Raw genomic sequence first — 24,330 nt, 5'->3', positions numbered from 1 at the left:
GCTAATCCGCATGGAATTGATACGATATTGTCGAAACCGCCGCCGGTAACATCGGCGGGTCTAAGTGCTTTAGCGGGAGGTGAGTGCGAGTTGGAATTTTTAGTTTTGTTATTCAAATAATGTTTTTAACTGATTAGGTTGTGTTTGAAAGACAGAAGTGATATCGGCGTTGAACAAAATTCTCAAGACCCAACAATTACTTAGGCTGGATTCTTCTATTTGTTAGAAGATTCCACAAAAAAGCAATTTTTTAGCTGACTTATGGAAGAAAATACATTCTTAATATGCTTTGTTGTCGCTGAAATCTAATCTGGTTTCCATTTGGTGCCAGACTTTTTGATATAATCACATGGTCCTTTATGCAAATAGCGTCCAAGATCGTTAATCGTCCATTACTTCATAGCCTGGTAAGGTTGATTCTTAATTAGAAGATTTTTTCAGGCACCTTAGACAAAACGCTTTCTATCTATTTCTGAGGTTATGTCGAAAACTAGCCAGTATGCAGTGAAAATAAAGCAGAAATGTTCTCAGATCCGAACATTTTGGAACATATTTTTTTTATTATAATATTTTAAATTGTAAACTTGAAAGTTTTCACGAAAATACTGGGATAACTAAATATTAGTGCATCTTTATTATTAGTGCGGATCTTTATGCAGAAAACGAAGCCTAAAAATATGCACCCCATAACTATAGACAAAATGTATGTATATATGTAAATTTATAAAAATTTATACATTTTGCCTATAGTTATATAGTTAGGTGGTATATGGTTTTTGGTTTCGTTTTCTGCATAAACTTATAAAATTTAAAAGCACATACAAACGCAACCAACTGAAATATTGACGTGAAAATTTTCGGACTTATTCCTTTTATTAGGCTGTCGCTACATATGAAAAGGAGTTTTTTGAATGATCGTTATTTTTAAGTAAAAAAAATACAACTCAATAATAATTATTAGCGAAAAAATAAAAATCAAAAAATATACGTGAGTATAGTTAAAACTGTTTTACGACGATTACAGCTTGTTGATTTTTTTGGTTAAAATTTAAAAAATTATATTTATTTTCCGTCTCTGATTAAAAACCTTTTTTGAAAGTTGTATATAATTCCAAATTTCACAATTGTCGGGATTTTGCAACTTTGTTTTTTGAATATTTCAAAAATTATTCATTAAATTGCTCTGGTCTCATTTCAAAGGTGATAAAGTAAATAAATTTTTCAGAATTTTGAAATCATTGCTTCAATTTTTTCTATACAATACCGCCATTTGATCTTAAGAGATCATAAAATTTTCAAGAAGATTAAGAAAACACTGCTGATATGAATTTATGAACCTTGAAAAATGTTTTTGTTTTTGCAAACTCTAAATAAAAATTTGTTAAAAAAAATTAATCTATTTTAAATTTATTTTTTACATTCGAGCAATCGCAAAAATGCCTAAGCGACATTTTTTTATTTTTTATTTTATTTTTCATTTCTGGACCAAAAGGAAAATTTTGAGAAAAATGTCGCTTACGTCTTTTTGGCGGTTAGGGCTCGATTTGTACTAATCAACTAATCGGATAATAAATCATCAACATTTTTTTTTTTAACTAGTTAACTTTACTTACTCGATTAACAATTTCTTTCGACTTTTCGATTTTTCGACAACTATTTTCTTTCAATAGACATTTATTTTTTCGTTTTATATTTTATGAATACCAATATTTCGAGCCCTAACCGCCAAAAAAACGTAAGCGAGATTTTTTTTTAATTTTTTATTTTTTTTTATGCAGAAATATTCGTAGAAAAAAATGTCGCTTACGTTATTTTAACGTTTAGGGCTCGATATGTTTATTGACAACACCCAACAACCCTTACTATTCGAATAATTTCAATTAGTCGATTTTCAGCACACTCGATGGTGAGCAGTTAGTCGAAAGTAAACGATTAGTCGAATTCGAGCAGTTAATCGAATATTCTTCTTTTTGGGAGACTCCTAATAATAACATTGTACGGCAAAACCAATTTTTTTCTGGGTATTGGACCAAACAAATTTTTTTTAAGGGAGTAAAACAGTAATTTGGTAAAAAATTTTATTTAATTACTGCATATAAATAACTAAAAGCCAAAAAATATAGACGTAGTCCCCCTTTGCTCTTATTTAAATGGTAAATAGCTTTTTTTGTTCAAACTTATATTACAGGTACTATAAGGGGTCAAAGTTCAGGTCTTCGAAAAATTAAATTCCTTATATTAAAAAAAAAGTTGGTATTTTTTCCTTTTGAGTGTTTTTTCTCAAGTTTTTCTAAACGAAGTATACAAATATGCATATTAGACGAAAGTGGGTTTAATCGCCTTAACAACGATGCCAATTTTTAAAAAATCGGTGAGTAATTTTTTCGTTTAAAATATTTTTTGATAAAAAAACGTTATTTTTTTCTTTTAAGTGTTTTTTCTCAAATTTTTATTCACGAGATATACAAATATGCATATCAGAAGAAACCAATTTATTAAAAATCGGTTAGTATTTTTTTGTTTAGAATATTTTTTTTTATGCAAATAAAATTATAGTTTAAAAAACTAACAGCCTTATTCTGTATCACGAACGATAAGCAACAGAACGATTCGTCTGCAGAGGAATGCTTCAAAAATTAGTCCGGCGGCATCATTTTAGCCGGTTTAGACGCAACCGAGACCATTACAACGTAATGTATGAAAAGCAAGACGAAGACGACCGATAGAGTTTAAAATCGCAATTAGAGAGGTTGTCGTCTGCAGACGAATCGTTCGTTAGCCAATTTCTTGAAAAACGCGTTTTTTCACAATTGCAAACATTTAAATAAATTGTAAACAATTCATCACAGCAAGCGATTCGTCTTTGAAAACAGTACCGCACTGTTTCAAGCTGACCGCTTGCGCAACATCTTCATCTTCGTCTCCGTCTTTGCTTGCACTGTGATCACTTTCATATGTTTACTACTGCACTGTTTTTCGTCTTCGGTTTCGTCTTCATCTTCGTCTTCGGCTTCGCTTCCACTCTGTTTGCAACCTTATAGCTGAAATACAATGCCGGCGAACGGCGAACTCACCACAGCGAAATTCGCGCTGTCAAAATTAGAACACCCGCAAGCATATGAAATTGAACACAGCCAAAGCGAAATGCGAAGTTCGCTTGGCGGCGTTTCATGGCGATAGATTTATTTCTATCGCTCTGCTGGGCGATGACAGCTGTGCGTGCCAAAGGTGGCCGTATTTGTTTTGTGCTTTCAAAGTTTAAAAAGAAAACAACCTAAACACGATTTTTTTTTGGGTGTTTGAAAAATATAGTTGTGGATTCGTTAAATCTGGCTTGAAACAAATTATTTATAATAATCTTTCTTTGTTTTACATTTATATTTGTTATCATTTCCTCATTTCTAAATAGGGTTTAGTTTTTTCTAAATATGGTCACCCAAATTATAAAGGCGACCAAATGGGATCAGCTGTTTTCGCTACCGCTCTAATTCTGTTTAAGTAGGCGAAATAGTTGGGCGAACGGTGAACGACAGCATCGCCCAATTCGGCGAAGTTTGCCGTTCGCCGGTATTGTATTTCAAGCATTAGAATGGAAATTTAAAGCAATTCCCATTCGTATTGTCATTAGGTATGTAACTTGAGAATGGAAATCGCTGCATCTTTTAGGCGCATCAATATTACGTAGCACAGAATAAACAGTATACAGAAGACGCATGTCGACTATCCAACCAATTTGAATTTATGGCACGAGCGGTGAGGCAAGCAAGGGTATCACAAGCGGCGCTGCCTTTGTTACTTTAGCAGTATTTTCACTCGGCTGACGATGTTAATTCCATCGTCGCTATGACGACAAGATGGTAACTACGTTTTCCATCACGATCAGCGTTGCCGTTTTGGTACAATTGTATATATTTTAATACTGTTTTTCTAAATTTTAATATCTGATCCTTTTTTGTTCCCAAATGCCGTATTTTGATACTTTCGGCTGGCAGAAATGAATTTTCGAAAACTATGAATAGTACTACTAGTCTAAAGGCTAATATTTTTTTATTGTTATTTGAAGTCTCACAATTTATATATAGATATTTATAAGTTTATTGGGTAACTCTTATAAGGGAAACACAACCCTGAATTTCTTTGCACACGCCACTGTTATAGGACCCCTAAACCACACAAAAACATTACGAAATATCGAAAAAAATATATTTTTTTGAATTTATTTTTTTTTTACGTGTTAAAGATGAAGCTATCAATATATACAACGCACATTCATATTTCGTGCACATATTTACTTGAGCAACGTTTCTTCAAAATAAGGTTTGCGCAATTTTATGCTGTAGTAAATTCCACAATATTGACTTGTACAAGTCTCGGGTTGCGCAAGGATTTTGTGTGGTTTAGGGGCCCTATAAGTTTGTTTTTCATTATGCAAATAAGCAGACAAAAGGAAGATATATAATTTTTTTTATAACTATGGATTTAATTATAAAATTTTATTTATTATTTGTTTTTTAAATAATAGTTCAATAAACAACAGTTTTGTTTGCTTTTGATACTTTTTCTGCTTGGCAACTGATACATTTTTTTCCAGCTCGCCGCAACGCTGATCACGATGTGTGTTTATGGCGAGATGTTAACTTCATGTTATTCATAGTGGACGTGATGTTAACTCCTCTGCTCTGTTCCGGGTCGCCATGTTATTCATAGTGGTCGTAATGTTAACTTCTCTGCTCTGGTCCGGGTTGTAATATTACGTCCGCCGAAGAAAAATAAATTTGTATGTGGTGCGTCTTCTGTATACTGTTTATTCTGTGTACGTAGTTACATCCCGAGCTAATAAAAGCGAGGTAATAAAAACGTTATTTTTTCCTTTAAATGTGGTTTTCCTCAAATTTTTGTATACGAAGTTTACAAATAGGCATATTACAAGAAAGGGGTTTAAATCGCCTTTACAACGATATGAATTTTTTTTTTATCAGTTCACAATTTTCTGAATATTAAGTTTTTAAATTTTCGAAGATCTGACCTTTGACCCGTTATACCACCTGTAATATAAGATTTTCCATTATATTATATCCAAATTTAAAGAAATTATTTAGTTTCGTAATATCATTGCTTCATTGCAATGCTGACTGCCAACGAATTTTTCAGTGTTTCCTGACATCAAAACAAAAAAAAAAGAAACATATTAAGAGAACAAGCATTGAATGCAATATGTGTAGACAAGTCTAATTCATTTAACAAACAACCTAATTGTGCGACTTAGGGTCAATTTCAGATGAAAATTTAAATGGCACTGAAGTTTAATTTTGGATTGTTATTTAAATGTGATTTAACTTTCGTTGGGTCTCAGATTACCCTTATTTATATATTTATGCCAAGCTGTTCTTGTTCCTTGAAATTGTTGTTGCATTTGTTTCTTTGTTTACATTTTGTGCTGAACAGCCGACTGTTGTTTGGCAAGATTAATAAAACAAGCTATTTTTTAATCTTGGTTGTTTGGCTCTTGCAGCAAGTGCAACGACAACGATAGGATCCTGATAGATATCTGGTTCAGTTTATGATCCGCTTTGTATGTTTTATTTCGCTGATAATTTGGCAGCAAGGCTTGGTAGCACTGACACATCAATGTATACACAAACAGTTATTCTGCTATTCACGGTATTAATCAAAACGCGTAAAAGCCTCGTAACCGTGTTAACCTTGTAAATAAACTGGTTTTCCATACAAAAGTAAGTAGGTAAACAATCGTGGTACAAAGCTCAATAAAAATATTAAAAAATAAAATGTTAATAAGCCACAATAACATTGAGAAATACATAGTTTAGGAAGAGCCTGCCTGAAACTATACAAAAAGCAAAATAAGCAAATCGATGTTAAATAGCGGCAAATCAGCTGCACTTGATAGTAGTTGGTTGAATAAGGAAAAATTAATTAGCAACAAGAGTTTACGGGATGTATGTATGTACATAGCTCAGCGGTTAACGCTGCTGACTTTGAACATCGATTACGCAGTTTCGATCCCTGCTGAAGTCTGGAAAAAAGAAGTTTGATGAGGAGATGTGGTGATCTCCGAAATAGCTGCTATAATTTCTACCGCTTAGACTTTGTTGCTTTTTCAATTTTTCCTAATAAACAATCGTGGCAGAAAGCTCAATAAAAATATTAAAAAATAAGTTTACGAGGTTTACTTGGTAACGAGGCATTTACGCGTTTAGATGAATTGCACTATTGTTTCTTTTAATTTGTTTCCAATAAATCGCCAATATGTTAAATATTTATTTAAGTGAATATTATTTCGTTTAAATGTACTTTTTCCCATATAGTGAGTTCATTTTTATAATTCGTCGTCGTAGTATAAAATTAGTGCTGCCAACCCCAATAAGAATGATCCAGATCGTTTCAGTAAGAAGTGATCGTGATACTGAGCTGGATAACCCAAGAAAACACAACTAATATTGGCAATTTAAGTGCAGATTAAATGTATGATCCGAAACTGGGCCTTATACTTGCAATGACAATCACTTAAAACCAAGGCACATTAAACAGGTAGTATCAGTAGAGCAAAAACAACATTTGCGTGTATTTTGTTGTTGCTTCTGTTATCGAAAGTGTCAAAAACTGTTCTGAATTTTTTCTTCTAAATCAAAGCGTGCCATGTGAAATACAAAAAATTATAAAAAATAAAAAATTGAAATTGGAAAAAATAAAAATTGTTGCAACTTTCTTTCCTAGTAAATTTGTTTGCTCCTCGAAGCATTGATCCATCCTTTACAAGGGCCAGTAATCAGCGGTTGTGCTGCTGAGTTGGGCGAACGTTCCAAAAGCTGCTATTCAATCGCTTGTTTTGTATGGAAAAAAGGTTTCACATGCAAATGGATTCTAACAATTCAGAATTTTTGTGAAAATAAATCAAATCAGCTGCTCTACTGATACTACCTGTTCAATGTACCTTCCTTAAAACGAATGAAAAGGCTGTTTGTGTAAATAATTTTTGTCTTTGGAAATTTAAAAATAAAAAAAAATAAAATAAAAAAAATCCTTACTAATATTATAAATCAAGTGAATATGTTTATTTGTAACGCTTTCACGCTTTAACTACTCAACCGATTTATATTAAATTTTGTACACTGGAGCCATTTAGCCCAACTTAAAATATAGGATAGATTTAATCTCGATTATACGAGGGGGCGTGGCAGTTCCCATAAAACGAAATTTTCATACCGCATATCATATCTCAGAAAATAATTTTGATAGAGTACAGAAACTTGGTGTAGATACATATCTATATATCTGTGTTCATATGGAAAAGTAGCTTATGTCGAAAGGCTGGCTTTAGTATAAATCGGCATACGCAGCATACGATTGCAAATGACTCACTGGCGCTAAGCCGTTGAAGAACTTTTGGCAAATAAACGTGGAAGAAATAGTTCCGATACTAGCAAGTCAATATTCATATTAAGTCTCATCAAAAAATTCCTTGCCGTTTAAAAAATAAAGGGTTTGCCGCATAATACTAAAGCCAGCCTTTCGACATAAGCTACTTTTCCATACGAACACAGATATGTATATAAAAATGAAATGTTTTCCGTATGACGGCGATGCCTGATCAAACGGCTGAACCGATTTCAATTCTGTAAAAAGAACATTTTTGGACCTTCTGTGTGGAAGGTTCTTTGATTTAAAAAAATTTTAAATTTTTTGTTGTTGTTGCCGAAAAACGAAGAAAGCTGAGACGTCACGATTTCACAATTTCATAGAGTTTTCCGTATATTGAACTAGCAATTACCCGGCGTGCTTCGCTGCGCCATAAATGTATTTTTGTGTTGTAACCCTCTCCCAAAACTCGTATGACCTCATTTATACAATATATTTAAAGAGCTTTATGAAGTAAGATTTAAAAAAAATTTTCGATGTATGAAGCATTGTTTACTTTTTTGAGTGTGGGTGTTAATTAATATCTTTTCGAAGGTAATTAGAAAATATGTAAAGTACACACTTTCTTTTGGAAATTTAATTTATAATCTTATAACTGGAGTCTACTATCGCACCCTTTCCTCAAACGTGTGCTAATTCAATCATATTTTTTGTTACAACGCCGAACAATTGTGGGTCGATTGCTTCATCTGGAATTTCCGCTGAGATGACTTTATCAATGTTTTTTAATAATTTTAAACATTCGCCAGCTGTTTCTGTTTATTTATTAGTAAAAGGCAGGACTGCCAATCTTGCGGCAAAACAATAATAAAAATCCAAAAAAACACGTAAAGCCAAACAGAATTAATTGCAAAACGTGCAATTATACACACATTAAGTTTCTTATGTGCACCCTCCACACAGACCCCAATCACTTCTGAAAATTTCATTTTATGTGCACCCTCCACACAGACCCCAATCACCCCTGAAAATTTCATTGAAATCGGGCAAGCCGTCTAGGAATGATAGAAATCTCTTATGTGCACCCTCCACACAGACCCCAATCCCTTCTGAAAATTTCATTTTATGTGCACCCTCCACACAGACCCCAATCACTCCTGAAGATTTCATTGAAATCGGGCAAGCCGTCTAGGAATGATAGAAATCCGAAAAAAACACGTAAAGCCAAACAAAATTAATTTTTGGTTTTTTTGTTTTTGCAAAATGTGCAAAGATACACACATGAAATTTCTTATGTGCACCCTCCACACAGACCCCAATCACCCCTGAAAATTTCATTGAAATCAGGCAAGCCGTCTAAGAATGATAGAAATCCGAAAAAAACATGTAAAGCCAAACAGAATTAATTTTTTTTGTTTTTTTGTTTTTGCAAAACGTGCAAAGATACACACATGAAATTTCTTATGTGCACCCTCCACGCAGACCCCAATCACCCCTGAAAATTTCATTGAAATCGGGCAAGCTGTCTAGGAATGATAGAAATCCGAAAAAAAACACGTAAAGCCAAACAGAATTATTTTTTTTTTTTTGTTTTTGCAAAACGTGCAAAGATACACATGAAATTTCTTATGTGCACCCTCCACACAGACCCCAATCACCCCTGAAAATTTCTTTGATATCGGACAAGCCGTCTAGGAGGAGTATGCGAACAGGAAGTTTTGCCACTTAATTTTATATATATAGATGTCACTAAACTACTAAACGGCTGGACCGATTTCGTTCATATTTGGAACATATTTCAACACCTTGAAGGGATACATTTCGCATAAAAATTTAATCGCTAGATGGCGCTGGGGTCGGGATATTCATAACAATTGCATTTACTTGCTGATTTGGCTCATATTTAGAATACAATTTAGCCAATTGAAAATAAATATTGAGACTAAAAATGTACACGATAGGTGGCATTGTGGACGAGATATTCCTAAAATTCTGATACACTGGGATAATGATAGATATCTAGTATATATTTGTAGAAGTATGTATGTATATACATATGTATTAGAGGGCTGCATGAATGCATTCAAAACGGCTTTTGAATTATTCATATACAAAACGAATGAATGATTTTGGCTTCAAATTTTTTTGAATTTGAGTGAATAGCTGTTCTGATAATTGTGTCGACATTACAATATTCAAACAAAGTGAAAATAAATTGAATTGAAATAAATGACAATTTTTTGTATGCATATCCAAAAATATTTTTTCTATGCACATATGTACAAACATACATATGTATGTATGTATGTATTGCTGCGCTCCTATTACATACGGAAAAATTTGTTTGTAGAAAAAAACTTTTACCGAAATGAGTTTGAATGATTTCAATGTTTTCTATTCATTCATTCACATTCTTCCATTTGAAGGTAGAAAATTTTTAACAAAAGGTATATTCATAACATACAAAATTCCAAACGCTGAGTGTTTTGTATGTGAAGTAAAATATTCAAATCTACTGTACTCTGTTTGGCTAGAAGTTTGAAAGAATTCATGCAGCCCTCTAATATTTATGTGCCAGGTTGCAGCCTAAACGGATGGGCAGAATCATATGAAATTTTGGCAGAGTATTGCCATGACACCTAGGCTTATAACAGGAAGAAAAAATTGGGATTCGACAAGGGGGCGTGGCAACTCCCGTATGCGTGAAATTTTTATCAGCTATAACATCGGAACCATAAGTCACATGAACTTGAAATTTGGTATTCAGACATACCTATGGTAGGTGCTTATAGTAAGGTATATATAAATGAGTTTGCGAATGAGGGCATGGCTCATCCCTTAGGCGTGGATATTTTTATCAGCTATAACTCCGGAGCCATAAGTCTCATGAACTTGAAATTTGGGATGCACTCATACTATGGTAGGTGATTATAGTATGATATATATAAATGAATTTATAAGGAGACGTGGCTCATCCCATAGGCGTGGAAATTTTAGCAGCTTTAACTTCAAAACCATAAGTCGCATGAAGTTGAAATTTGGTACGCAGACGTATCTATGGTAGGTGCTTATAGTAAGGTTTACAAAAATGAGTTTTTGAAAGGGGCATGGCACATTCCACAGGCGTTAAATATGATGAACTTTGGTATGAATACATATCCAGTTAAGATATGGGCCTTCGAAGTTCGAAATAGGACCTTTGGTAAAAAATTATATTTTATTATAGCATGTATATAACTTAAAACTGAAAACTATAGACGTCGTCCCCCTTTTGCTCTTATCTAATGGTATATAACTTTTTTTGTGCAAACTTATATTACAGGTGCTATAAGGGGTCAAAGTTCAGGAACTTCAAAAACGGAGATATTGTTTTTTTTACTTATGACTCAGTCTCTTAAAAAAAGTTAGTTTGGTCCAATACCCAGGCGGGTGCTGTACAAATTATGACAAATATATAATAGTTGAAGCAAGATAAAGCTAAAAGTTTGGTTCATAAGGATACGTTAATTTAAAAAGAAAGAAAATAATTTGTCTCCTGTAATTTATGCTGAACTGAATGTTTGTACTACTGTTCTATATTTTACCCGGAACGACGTCGGGTACTCTGCTTGTATGTATATAAAATAAATTCCATACTCATGGAGGAGGCCTGTAACCTGTTTAAAAAATTAAATTCGACTTGAATTAAGGGAATAATTTATTTGAAAATTATATTAAAGAATGGATGACAAGAGGCTTCAAACAGTTGCAATTTTAAAGTACTTTGGAAAGTGTTGCCACCTGTTCGAAAAGCCAAATTTTAAATTAATAATTAGCAAGCTATCTGAAATACTAATATATGGCTTTCAAATGAAAGATTGCTAATAAACCTTCAGAATGAACATTTAAAATATTACTGAATTATTACAATATGGGTATCAATCGAAAGGTTTTTGATAAGGGTTTTAGTTCTAAACTACATGTAAGAGGGTTGTCACCTGTTTGAAAAATAAAATTCTCTTTGAATTAATATGGTTTTAATTGGAAAATATTCCAAAGAGGGTTGCCAACTGTTTTGAAAGTCGAGTTTAAATTAGAAATGAACATGTAGAGTTTTCTGAGTTTTGCACTGGGGGTGCATAAACCTTCCATTTGATACCCATATTTTGGTATTAAGTAGGCTTACATTTTTAATAACAGTTGTTGTATTTTTTAGAAAAATAGTAACAAAAACAAAAATGTTTTGAAGTCTCTTCAAACACTTTTTGTTTTGATGAAGAAACCTAATTTCTTTATTGAGGCTTTAAATTATTTTAAATTTTCAAATATCTGGCAACCCTATTTTTTCAAAATTTGTATACAACTCCAATGTGTGTAGTCGAAAGGCGAGCCAACACGTACACAGATGACTCGCGAGTCAGACGCACCGTCTATGGTACCTATAAGTTTTCTAATTTGAGTCTGGTTGGTTGGGGCTTCTTAAGTAATTACAAAAACAACGAAAAACATTAACAAAAAATCAAAATGACCAATAATTTTAAACGTTCAATTACGTTCATTTGTACAACTGGCTTACATTTTTTATACTATTTTATCTTCGCAACAACTACAAATAAGTCATTAAATTTTGTCTTCGCTTATTATCTAATAAGTATGTATTGTTGTCTAGTTTCAAAATGACCAGCATTCGTTCATTACATTTACTAGAAAATAATTGTAGCGTAATGAAGTGTAGTTATTAAGTGACATAAGGCATGCGAGGTCGAAGGGGGATCTACCTATGTATGTACATACGTTAGTGTTGTCTTTGTTGCCTCTTTGCCTGTGTGTATGTCTGACGGATGGCTACAATGACAAAGCGTTGACAATTTTCAATTTTATTTTGATTATAACTCATAACTAATTAAATAAATGACAACAAATCGAAACAAAGTAAATCAAATCGATTACATCAGGGTGTAACCATTTTACAGAGACACAAACCAAAGCAAATACATTGATTCGCACACATGTAATTATAAATTTAGACGGTGTTGTATATTGGTACCCCATTTTCGTTTTAATACTCGTACACTAAATATTCGTTACATATTTACATCGATAATTATGAATGTATGTACTTGAATTAACGTGCTGAACTTGTTTAAAAATAAATATGTGAATTTGTGTACACATACATATGTACACATTTTATAACCCGTTTCTGCATTTGCCTCGCCTTTAATTTGATTATAAACAACAAAATTTACTGGCTAGTCAAATGTTGACTTTTGTGTTTTACCTTCATTGAGTTAAATATTGGTTTTTTTTACTCAATTAAATTAATCAGACAGACTGCCAATTAAAATAATTTTACAACTTTGTACCTAGATGCGCAAATTTGTCCTTTTGTTTCAACTAAAAAGTGAGTGGGCTTTTCTTTACTTTGAATAGATTCTTAAAAACCGTTATTTGTTTTTATGAAAAAAGCGGTTTCGAAGCTTTTTAATGGATTTATCCGAAATAGTTCATGAACCGAGGCAGTCATTTCTTGTTCCTCCCTCTACCAGGCTTCCCCATAGGGTACCTCCCTCCTCCGCCGTCATATGTTTTCACCGAATAAAATACTTTCACAGGCGACTCGTTTGCTCCCATTCGCAGACGCATTCTATTCGGCTTTCACCATAACCAAGAGACGCTTTTGAAAACCCATAAAAAGGTATAGTTTTTTTTCAAAGACTTATACGTTCTAAGGTCAAATATAATTTAGGAAAAACAACTACGGCTAAAATTTAATTAAATCCTACCAAATTCCAAAATCATACACTGTGCGATGCTTAACACGTTTTCTGAAACCCCTAAAGTTTAAGACAATCAATAATGTGGAGTTATATTCTGCGAAATTCGCTCGATTTGAAAGTACCTTTTTATAGGAAACCAGCAGAGCACCCGACGTCGTTCGGCGTAAACAAATGAAAATTTGAAACAGTAGTACGAATATTCAGTTCAGCATAAATTAAAGGAGACAAACTATTTTTTTTTTTTGTTTAAATTAACGCATCCTTATGAACCATACTTAAAACCTTATCGTGCATCATCTACTATATAGTTGTCATTATTTTTCGTACTAGAAATCTTATTTCATTATTAATAGTAGGTGGATTAAGGCAACGATAGAATTTTTAAATGAAAATTAGTCTACTACGGTACATTCCGTTTAGTTGCCTATTCGCTTAGATGTTTTCGTATAGCTGCACTTTTCTGGTAGAATGATTATTTCGGAAATTTCAAGTTCATATGACTATGGTTCCCAATTTATGGGTGATTAAAAATTCCACTCGTTTATATATACCTTAATATAAGCATTTATCATAGACCTTCACACCAAATTTCAAGTTCATGTGACCTGTGGTTCCGAAATTCCACGCCTATGGGATGTGTCATGCCCCTTTTTACAAACTCAATTATATAAAGCGTACTATAAGCAACTACCATATATATACATATATGTACTCCAAATTTCAAGTTCATGTGACTAATGGTTCAGAAGTTATAGCTGATACAATTTTCCACGCCTATGGGAAGTGCCACGCCTCCTTATGCTAACTCATTTATATATTATGCCTTACTTTAAGCGCCTACTGTAGATATGCCTGCATACCAAATTTTAAGTTCATGTGACTTATTGGTGCGAAGTTATGGTTGATTAAAAATTTCACGCCTAATGTTGCTAATCTATGTATGTAATATTTCGTTTCTCAGTTTTGCAGACTCTTTTCGTCTTAAACTTTTGATGATCAATAACTAACAACTAACATATCTCTTTCAGGTGGCATACCGCGTTTCTCCATTGCCGCCGCCGCTGCTGGAATGGCCCAGTACTTGTCACAAAGTCAAGGTACTCCGCTAAAAACGCATGCTGGCCACATTGTGGAACGAACGCATTTGTACTGGCCGGGATTGCAGGGATTGGTGGCGAATCCAATAGCGTGGCGTGAAAGGCTGTCGAATACAAGTGAGTAAAAATATGTAATAATAAAAAATATGGTAATCTATAGATGGTATAGAACCAGGTGACTCGGAGTGGATTTCAAGTTATCAAAAATTAAATAAAAAATTAAGGCTTGGATTTTAAATAATGGTTATTTAGACGGCTTTTATTTACAAATAATTATTATTTAATATTTCGATATTGTATAGGCCTATAGATATACATAAACCAAAACATCCTTCCACACTAAGGACCGCTGTTTCAAGTTAATTTTAAAATTTATCAGCACTTTAGACACAGTTTTTTTTCAAAAACATGTATTTGAAGGGCAAATAAAATTGAAAAGCTTCCTTCGAAAATGGCTTTGCAGAAGTATATGTCGGTTATGCCGAGAATTCTGTAAAGAGAATATTTTGGAAATAAATATAAACTTTTTTTTAATCTAATGAAATAACTAAATATGTTGCATTAAAAATTAGGTGACATCCCTGTTTAGAAATATGCCAGGATAGAGAATACGTATTTTGAGTACATATGTATGTATGTACTGTGTACACAAACAAAAAAAATTTATGACAAACGCATGAAAAATCACGCTCAACGAAAAAACATTCTCAAAAATTAGCATCAATTTGGCTACTTAAAACTTGCACTTTATCAGAATAAAATTATGTAAATAAGCTTTGTGGAAATTCTGATAAAAGAGTTTGAAATTTTTATAATCAATTTTCGAAGTTTGATAAATTTTTGAGACATTTTCGCAAACTCTGAAACTTTTATTTATGTGGTTTCTGTTACAAATTAAATAATATATTGAATAAAAATTACTAAAAATATATAAATAAACATAAGTTGGAATTGACCATAACGTTGCGGCACTGATTGAGAATATACCCGTCAGCAGAAAGATAACTGCTGGACTTGGCAACACCACAATAAGCAGACAGGTGTGTAGAGCCACAACCTGGGAGCGATTCTGTCCCATTTGCTCTGGATTTTGGCAGAAAGCTCCTTGTTGCTGGCCCTAGAGAGAGGATATCAGCCTACGACCTGGAAATTGCCAATAAATAACATCGATGGATATTCTGTCTTCTAACATGAAAACGCTTAAAAATTGGACCGAGGGTAAGGGACTCGAAAGAAAAAACTCGGACAAAACCGAAGAAATTCTCTTAATAAGGAAAGGCTTCTTACAGTCTAATTTTTAAAGATGTGAGGATGCCTTTAAAAGAGAATTTTAAGTATTTACGACTCATATTAAACAGGAAACTTACGTGGACACCTAAGATAGAGGAAAGATCGAAATAAAATGGGGGTTGACACCTCGTATTACCTACCGGCTGTACACTTCTGTGATCAGGCCAATACTACTATATGGAATCCTAGATGGTGGCCATCAACTCAAAAGGCAAGTTACCTAAATATACTGAGTAAGGTCCAAAGAACAGCGTTTTTATGCATCTCGCGTGCTTTAAGGACCACCCCAAACAAAGCGCTAGAAGTGCTAACCTGCCGTAAATCTGGTAGCAAAATACGTGGCCGCCGCTTGCGCGTACAAACTAAAACGTATGATGCTATGGAATGATCAGCGTTCCGGCCACGCTTCCATAGTTCACACTCTGGGTAGTCGACTACTCCGCCTCTAAACAAACCTTCGATAGGCTCTTTAAGACGAGCATCCCATCAAGAAGGGAATGGCAATGCATACACCAAGACCATGGAGAAGAGAAGGAGATGAATTTTTACACGAATGGACCACAGGGATTAGAAATAATATTATTCAAGAGGCCAACAGGTATTGGCTAGAGTAGGGAACTCGTAGAACAACCATGCTACTGAGGCCACAATTAGATAAGGCAAGAACGGAAGAGTTGCTCAGCCTGAGCTTTTGTTGAACGCGTTTCAGTTTTGGTTTAGTGCTGCACGAGAACAAATGTGATGTCAAAAAGGTTACCACAAAAGTGCCAATGAGAACAAATGTATTGAGAGTAGTTTTAACGGGAACAAAATGATGACCATTTCCCTAAAGATCAAAATGCACGTGACATTCTTGGGAACGCTCTCAAGAAGAACAGAAAGGGAAAAAATAAGAACGAAAGTATCGAGAACGTTTTCAAGAATAATCAAATAAGAACAAAAGTCTGGATACGTTCTGGTAGAGAAAAAATCGGGAACAAATGTTTTGATTTGCGATGAAAACCGTTTCGGCGAGAACTATCATTGTTATTTCTAAGCGAAAAGAAAGCTGGATAATTTAGATGTCCGGATCGTTTCTTATTTTCTGTGCACGAAAAGTTCGTGTCTTAAGTCTTTCGTTGACCTTATTTGCATATGTAACTATTAGGGCAACTCAAAACATGTTTGGGCATGTTTTTTGTCAGGCATGTTAGCAACACGCTGATGAAGTGTTTAAACGTTTTTCCAAAAAGTATAAAGCCGCTGTGTAGTGGTAAGCAGTGTGCGCTTCCACTTCGCAGGGCCTGGTTCAAGCCCTGGTCAAAGCAGCATCGCAAAAAAATATAGAATAAAGGTTTTTTCTTAACAGCGGTCGTCCCTCGGCAGGCAATGGCAAACCTACGAATGTATTTCTGCCATGAAAAACAGCTTCTCATGAAAATACAATCGCCCATTTGTGTGACAACATCAAGGCGCACGCCGCAAATCGGAGGAGAAGCTCGGCCAAACACTAACATATGTGTGAGCGCCAATCTATTATTATTATTATTATTATTATAAAGTTAGAGTTATATTTCTTAGAGCATATTTTGCAGTAAACACATACTTTCGGATACTTTGCATTACGTTGTTACGTTTAGAACTAATAATAAAAATGTCTGAAATAATAACAATATATTTATACTGTGCCGAAAATTAAATTAATATCGAAGGTTACGTTTTCATCATGAAAATAAGTGGAAAAATACAACGATAATTTACAAGGCGAACTTAGCACAGTGCATAGGCAACTGGCCGAGTCAGTGGGATCGTCGGTTCGAAGCGTACTGAAAGAAGTCTGATGAGGAAATGTGGTAATTTCCGAAATAGCTATCACTCTACCATTCTTTCAATTATTGTTGCTTTCCACAATAAGTTTTTCATTCAAAACGGCCTCGAGCTCAATAAAAATTGTTGAATATAATTGTTATAAGGCCATAAAATAACAAAAAAAAAAAAATATTTATGTATATACACTTTTATGAAATTTAGAACATTTTAGATGTTGCAAATAAAGTTAAAGGCCCTTTTGGGCATACACATTCGTACTAAGTATCCAGGAATTTTATAGGTTCCGAAAAACCCGGGATTCTTGGCAAATAATCCCAGGATTTGTAATTTGCACTGATAGCAATAATAGGAACTCCTTTACTTGACCAGTATTGGCTATGTTTCTTTTTTTATTTAATAATTAGTATTTTTTTATAAATGTCTAGCTCATTGTACATACTGAGAGAAAAATCAACCAAAAATTGGTTAATATTACCAAATTCAAACTAGAAAAGAAATCAACGTGATTTTTGGTTATTATTAACAATGGCTTGGTTGATATTTTCAACAATGATTTTTTAATATTAACCACAATTTTGTTTACATTAACCAAACTTTTGGTTGGCGATTTTTCGTTTGAATGCGTTCATGTTCTGCACTTCATAGATGCTTTTTCATAATTCGGAGATACCAAACCAAAATTTTTATTGTCATTTCAACATGTTGCTTCTGGTGGGATTAGCAAATAACAGCAAGCATCTATACACACTAATTTACAGCTGCTTTATAAATGTGTCGTCGTTTGATTTGGTTCTGCACTTCACAGAGGCTTTTTCGTAATTAAGAAAAATCAAAAACAGAAAAAAAAATTATGTATCGCGCTTACAGCATTCGTACTGCTGAAAGCCAACAAATAATAGCAAGCACCTCTGCTCGTTAAGTTAAATGCCATACATATGAATTTGTTCTCAAATGTTCAACTTGAATTAAATTTCTTACAATCGGCTATTGACCACGATAAAATCTAATCATAACTTGGTTGAAAAAATCATTGTGTTTGTGGCTCAGTGCATATAACACCGCGCAATAGTAAATTTTACATGCAAAAAAATCAATATATTCGCGAAACCGGGGGCCAAATAAAGTAAAATTGCGTTTATATTTTTTCACTCTGTCGAATGCGAAAATGATTTTAAAAATTCAGTGAAAAGTGCTTAGAGTAAAAGTATAGGTACCAAATTAAAGACAAAATTCTGTAGAATTTAAAAAGATTCAATTGTTTGGTACATAAGAACGGGTAAGTATTGAAAATATCATTTTAAAAGTTTATCCTTGAAATCTTGCAATATTTATTTTTTTGAAAATTGTATGTTAAGGACTTATAAAAACTCGATAACATCTTCGAATGCCATTCTTCTAACTTTATCTGCTTAAAAAATTACTTATTGGCGTTGCCCAACTTTGCTTATGTGGAGACTTTCCTATAAATGCATGTATTCATAGTCAGCTGTCGAGGCGACGCCAACGCCAACGCCAAAGTTGGATGTAAACGGGCCTTTAGACAATTTGTTTCCGTTTTGCTCTTTACCAAAACGTCCCGGTGATTTTTGTTCTCATTTTGTTCTCTTAGAAATTTCCCCGAAATTAATGCTCTTGGAAACAAAACTACGAGAACGACATTGAGTTTCGATTATACCTTTCGTTCTCGGTCCCTGGCTAATCTCTGTAATTTCTTAACCGACTTCAAAAAAAGGAGAGGGTTATCAATTCGTCGGACTTTTTTGCTTTGTGTACGTTACTTGGGACCACGTTAACCGATTTCTATAATCCTTTTTTATAATTTTTTAAAGGAAAGGTGGTATCCAACAGGTGGTCCCATGCTAATTTCCATGCTAGATCCGATCATTGGATCATAAAGAAATTAACGGCGATCTTGAATTTTTTTTTATACGAGAATTGAAGTCGGTTTCGTTTAAAAATTACTTGTTATATCCTTGAAACTGTTACCTGTACCCACTTTACAAACTTTAAACAAATAACTTGTCTGAAAGGTTTAGGTTTTTTAGAAAATATAAAATAGTCGGCTTGATTTTTAGAAATCTGAAAATATGTCAAAAAATCGGCCTATTTTTTAGCTTAAAATACTAGATACTGTAAGAAAAAACATCGCTTAATACTTTCCAAAAATATTCACAAACCAACAATTAACCCACAGATTTAACTAAATAAGAGTGCCTAATAAAAATTATAACAACAAATTAATGAAGTAACCATGAAGCAAAGTGTCAAAATCGCACCCACACCGTGATTGCGTTGGCCGCTGCTAGAATACACTCACTTCAGTTCAGTTCATTAACAAGTGTTGTTCGACCTCTTATTTTCACAGTAAAATTTCTGGTTGTTGATTTTTGCTTTTGTCATTACGCTGAACTGCAGGAGTAAATTAATTTTTCATATGCCTGTCAATGCTTGGAATGCAAACGAAGTGAAATGCGAGCAAATGAGTTGTGAATGAGTGAATGAATTGATGAGTGGATCGTGCATAAGTGCATCCAGTAAAAAAGCATTAACTGCAACACTGCAACAACTACTCAAAGTAGATGATGGCACACGAAATGACAAACGGCAGCAAGAATGCGCTGACAACTGACAATTGCTGCTGACTGTCGATTTCAGACACTCATTCATTCGCCCCAGTGTAGAGGATGCCAGTGGCGCAGTCGCAGTTGTTGTTATGGTTTCGTTCATTGGTTTTGTTGATCTTGCTAGCGGCAAAGCAAACAAATGAGCGATGATGATCTGCATAATTTTCAAGCTGCTCCCGTTTTTTGCTGCTGATGATGATAATGTTGTTGTTGTTGTTGTTGTTGTTTTAGTTACAATGCTCGCGCATGTTTAAGTTGTTTTCAATAGCAGCAAGTCTGTGCTGCGTTTTTAATGAGTTGGACAAAGTAACACAGGCTGTAGCAGGTGAGGGGGCAACGCAACAGTTGGACCAAAAAGTGTTGCTAATCCATTTGTTTTTTTTTGTTTTTGTTTTTGTTTGTGGATATTTACTTGCTGTTATTTATTTTATGTATATGGATTTCATTTAACAGCAAAGCGTTGAAAATTTTTGACTAATAAAAGTCGAACGCAAAGTCATCGCATCAGCCACAGCTCGTCAGCGCATTCATGGAGTCAATGCAAGTCTTGTGCAGCAACAACAATTGCGGTAACACAATTTCGCTGTTGTTGGCAGGTGTTGGTCATTAGTAACAGTAATTGTCACCTCGCTCTACACCACATCGTTGTTATTGTTATTAATTCCATTATTATCTATCGTGTTTTGTTGTTGCTGCTGCTGCGGCTGCCTTTCTTTTTTGCTTTTGCATTGAGCATCATCATTATTTGAGTACACAGTGCATCGCCTCAATTGCGGCATAATTTTTTAAACGGAAATGCCTTCAAGCTTCCTCGTCTATTCAACTTTAGGTCCATTCATTGACATACGCTTGTGCGCTTAAGTTTTTTGGTACGCCTCGAGGATCTAGGCATCCTTTTATAAATTTTGAAATTGTCATTTGATTGCACCGATTGTTGATAGTTGATTAATATTTATTGGTCATTAATGCTTTCAGCAGCGAAGAATTGAAAGAAAGACTGCAGATGAGGCGAAGTCCTATGCCAATATACTCCCTGAGCCACCGTCAAAATGTTCAGCTCAATGTTAGATCAGCGAACAGAAATACTGACTCATTATTCGAATGCTGCGATAGAAAACTCGTAGGTTCATTGACATAAATGATGGATTGGGGTGTTGACTAGAGTTGGATTCAAAGAGTTTTTCGGCAGGGATGCTCAAAGTGGACTTTGCGAACAATAAGGGGGAGTTGCTTTATTTGGTATCCGCGCCAACTTAAGTCCTATTTTCGTTATGCCAAATTCAATGGCATTTGTCGTCAAATTAGTGAAAACGCATTGTCCAATAAGATTAAGAGGCACTATATTAATGGATTTTGTTCAGGATAGGTCTTTAGTCGTGTATGGGTGCTGATAAATCGGCGATGTGTCTGTTTTTGGCACATAATATTATCGGTTATTTGTCAAAATATGTCAACAAATTTTGGCGTCAAAATATCACATAGTGAAAATCAGTCATTACGCCAATTATTCAGTTTGCCAATTCAAGTATAGCTAAGACCTCCAAGACTGAAACACTATAGGGGTATTCTCTGAGTCTTGCAAAGCCCTTGCATGGTGCACAGATTGCACGGATTGCACGGTTAAAACCGGTTTTCGTATGGGACTGCTTTGCAAACCGTACAATCCGTGCACCGTGCAAGGGCTTTGCAAGACTCAGAGAATACCCCTTATATTCTTTGTACTACAAAGTAGAAAAAACATCTGAAGTTCACCTTCTGACACCAGTTAGCTCCTGTTTCATTTTCAGTCTTGAAGCCGTCAGAATGAAATGTTTTACCGAGTTACCCTATAGAGTGTTTGTATCGGTGTATTCATCCGTCTAAGAAGCGACGAAGTACCTTCTTTCTGGTAAAATTTTGTCTTTAGGGTTTAAAAACAAAGGGTATTGATCGGTAAACTCTGACTTTTACTTTTTTAGTCCAGTAATAACAGTTAAACTTGGCGCAATATTTTTTAAGGCCGAACTAAAGGTCCTTTCCTAATAATAAACAAACGCTTATCTAAATAAAAAAGAAAAAAAAAACAATTAAGAAAGTCTTAGTTAGGGATTTCCCCACTAATAAATTCGAAAAAAAAATAATAAGGATTGTTGTCCAAGAGGTCCTGGGATCTAAGGAACATTGACAATTTTCTTCTACGGCAATATTTTGCCCCGGACTCTTATAACATCGAAAAACGAATTGTTATTTTCGGTTCCTGGGAGAAAAACTGTTCTGATTAAATATGTTATACTAAGTACACATCATTACTTTACATTTACTTTAATATTAATCCGAAATAGGTCCCTTATACTGTCACTAGAAGCAAATAGAGCCAATAAAAGTGTCATTTTATGTCAGCCTAAAAAATGTCTCGCCAGATATTTGTAAATATTTTAAAACATAAAATTTTCTTAAGAAGCGGTATCCAACATTTCTTTTCGCCCCATTTTTCCAACTAGGCTAGCTCCACTTTCACGCTCAACAAACATACGCATTTGCAATACATATAGGTATTTATATTTAAACAATTTGATAAACGTTTATGTGATGGTGTGTTAGTATCTTGTACGACATGACAAGCAACATGCGCATAAACAATGACAACGCCAGCCAGCCCGCCAGCAAGCAAATAATAGCAACAATGATGATGTAAATATGTACATATGTACATAAGTGCATGTAAATGGTGGCACAACATGCACCGCTTACGGATTTATTCTAGGAAAAATGGCATTAAGAATAAGGACTGACTGACTGGCTGACTGACAGACGAATGAACGAGTAAGGCGAGGAAAAGCTACAAGCTGGAAACTTTGCAAACAAACGAGGTGGCTGTGTGAGGAAAAGCTCAGAGCTACCCCTAAAAGCCGGCTACAGCGTGCAGCAAAAATGTCTGCCGAATGGAGCCTTCTCAAACACAAGTAGAAATACATACACATTTACATGCGAAAAATGGGGGATTAGGTACTACAATAGTTTAGATACGTATATGTACGTATGTATATGTATGTGTTGTATGTAAGACCATGTGTATTTCTGTATAATAATGTGGCAGCAGATTTTACTTCATCGCTTGGCATACCGGCTGTCTTTTCCTGTTCGCCCTATTGTTGTTGTGCACTTTTGATTTTTTTCATTTTGCTTTCTTATGCGAGAAGCTTCTGCATCTACATATGTATGTGCGTTTTTAAATGCCTGCGTTGCCATCACAACCGACGATTTTCGGCCGGCTGGGTGGCTGGGTGGCTAGGTGGCTGGATGGCTGGGTGACTGGCTAGCACACCAACTGGCAAATGAAAAATGCGAAAATAAAAGTAAATTGTGGCGATAAAATGGGAAATGTAGAGAGAAACGTAAATAAAAATGTAATAATGTAAGTGCACACGCACATACCAAAAAACATATTTTTGCAAATACACACATCTGTGCATATGTACTTTAGGGCGGTCCTTAAAAAATCAGATGAGCAATTTTTTTCAATCTCACAGCCTCAATCGGTAATACCACAATTACAGATGACAAATATAAATTTTGGTCCCAAGTGCAGACTGTTAAGGCGTGTCGCACGTTGGCAAAGTTCAGATTCCTCTATGGAGACGCAAAAATTTAAAACTAATTTTTTTCATCTAATATGCAAAATCAATACTACCATAGTCGAAGATATCATATATAAATTTTGGTTCCGTTTGAAGTCGCGTAAGGTCACACAGGGAGAAAAGTTCAGATTACCCTATGAAGACCGACTCCATTTAGGACCAACATTTATATGTGATATCCTCGACTTTAGTATTATCGATTTTGTGTAATTATTAAATGAAAAAAAAGAGATGCGCCTGGGCCATTCTGCAAAAGTGAAACTTACGTTACATATCTATTTTGATCTGCTTTTGCTTAAGGTTATATTGTTTGCTTTCTTTCTATCTACCTTATTCGTTCTAATTAAATTTATATTGTTCTGTTTTCCTTTTTTTTTGTATTTCTATCTTTATGCTCCATCGATAACAAAATCGATAACAATATCCATCAAAAATCTATAACAAAACTGATACAAATATCGATAACAAATTCGATACAAATATCGATAACAAATTCGATAAGAAAATCGAAAAATATTTTTTTTCATTGAATACCCAAACTGATCTTGACATCTGATCTGATAAAACTGAAAACAAAATCGTTCATTTTAGTTTAAGCACCACCCTAATGTATGTATATACATATGTACATACACACATACATATTCGAAATTAGAAGCAAAAGCTATCATCTTTCTGGTTCTTGTTGTTGTTAATCCCTTCCGTAGCTGGATATTTTGGTAAATTCTTGTCTTTTTCGCATTTACATTTATTTTTT

General features: G+C 34.2%; 1 protein-coding gene across 1 annotated transcript in view; it reads left to right on the top strand.

Moving 5' to 3' along the window:
* Positions 1-24,330, top strand: part of LOC118739289 — a gene marked incomplete in the record, with an annotated part of 114,602 nt that overhangs the window by 29,601 nt on the left and 60,671 nt on the right. The window contains 2 exon segments of the mRNA XM_036470532.1: positions 1-79; positions 14,165-14,350. Coding sequence (XP_036326425.1) covers positions 1-79; positions 14,165-14,350 — 265 coding nt within the window.

The sequence above is a fragment of the Rhagoletis pomonella genome, unplaced genomic scaffold (assembly GCF_013731165.1).
Source record: "Rhagoletis pomonella isolate Grant_MI unplaced genomic scaffold, Rhpom_1.0 Rhpom_scaffold_00005, whole genome shotgun sequence".
Classification (NCBI taxonomy): domain Eukaryota; kingdom Metazoa; phylum Arthropoda; class Insecta; order Diptera; family Tephritidae; genus Rhagoletis; species Rhagoletis pomonella.
Note: the sequence above shows the minus strand (reverse complement) of the source record. Positions and strands in the feature narration are given on the sequence as shown.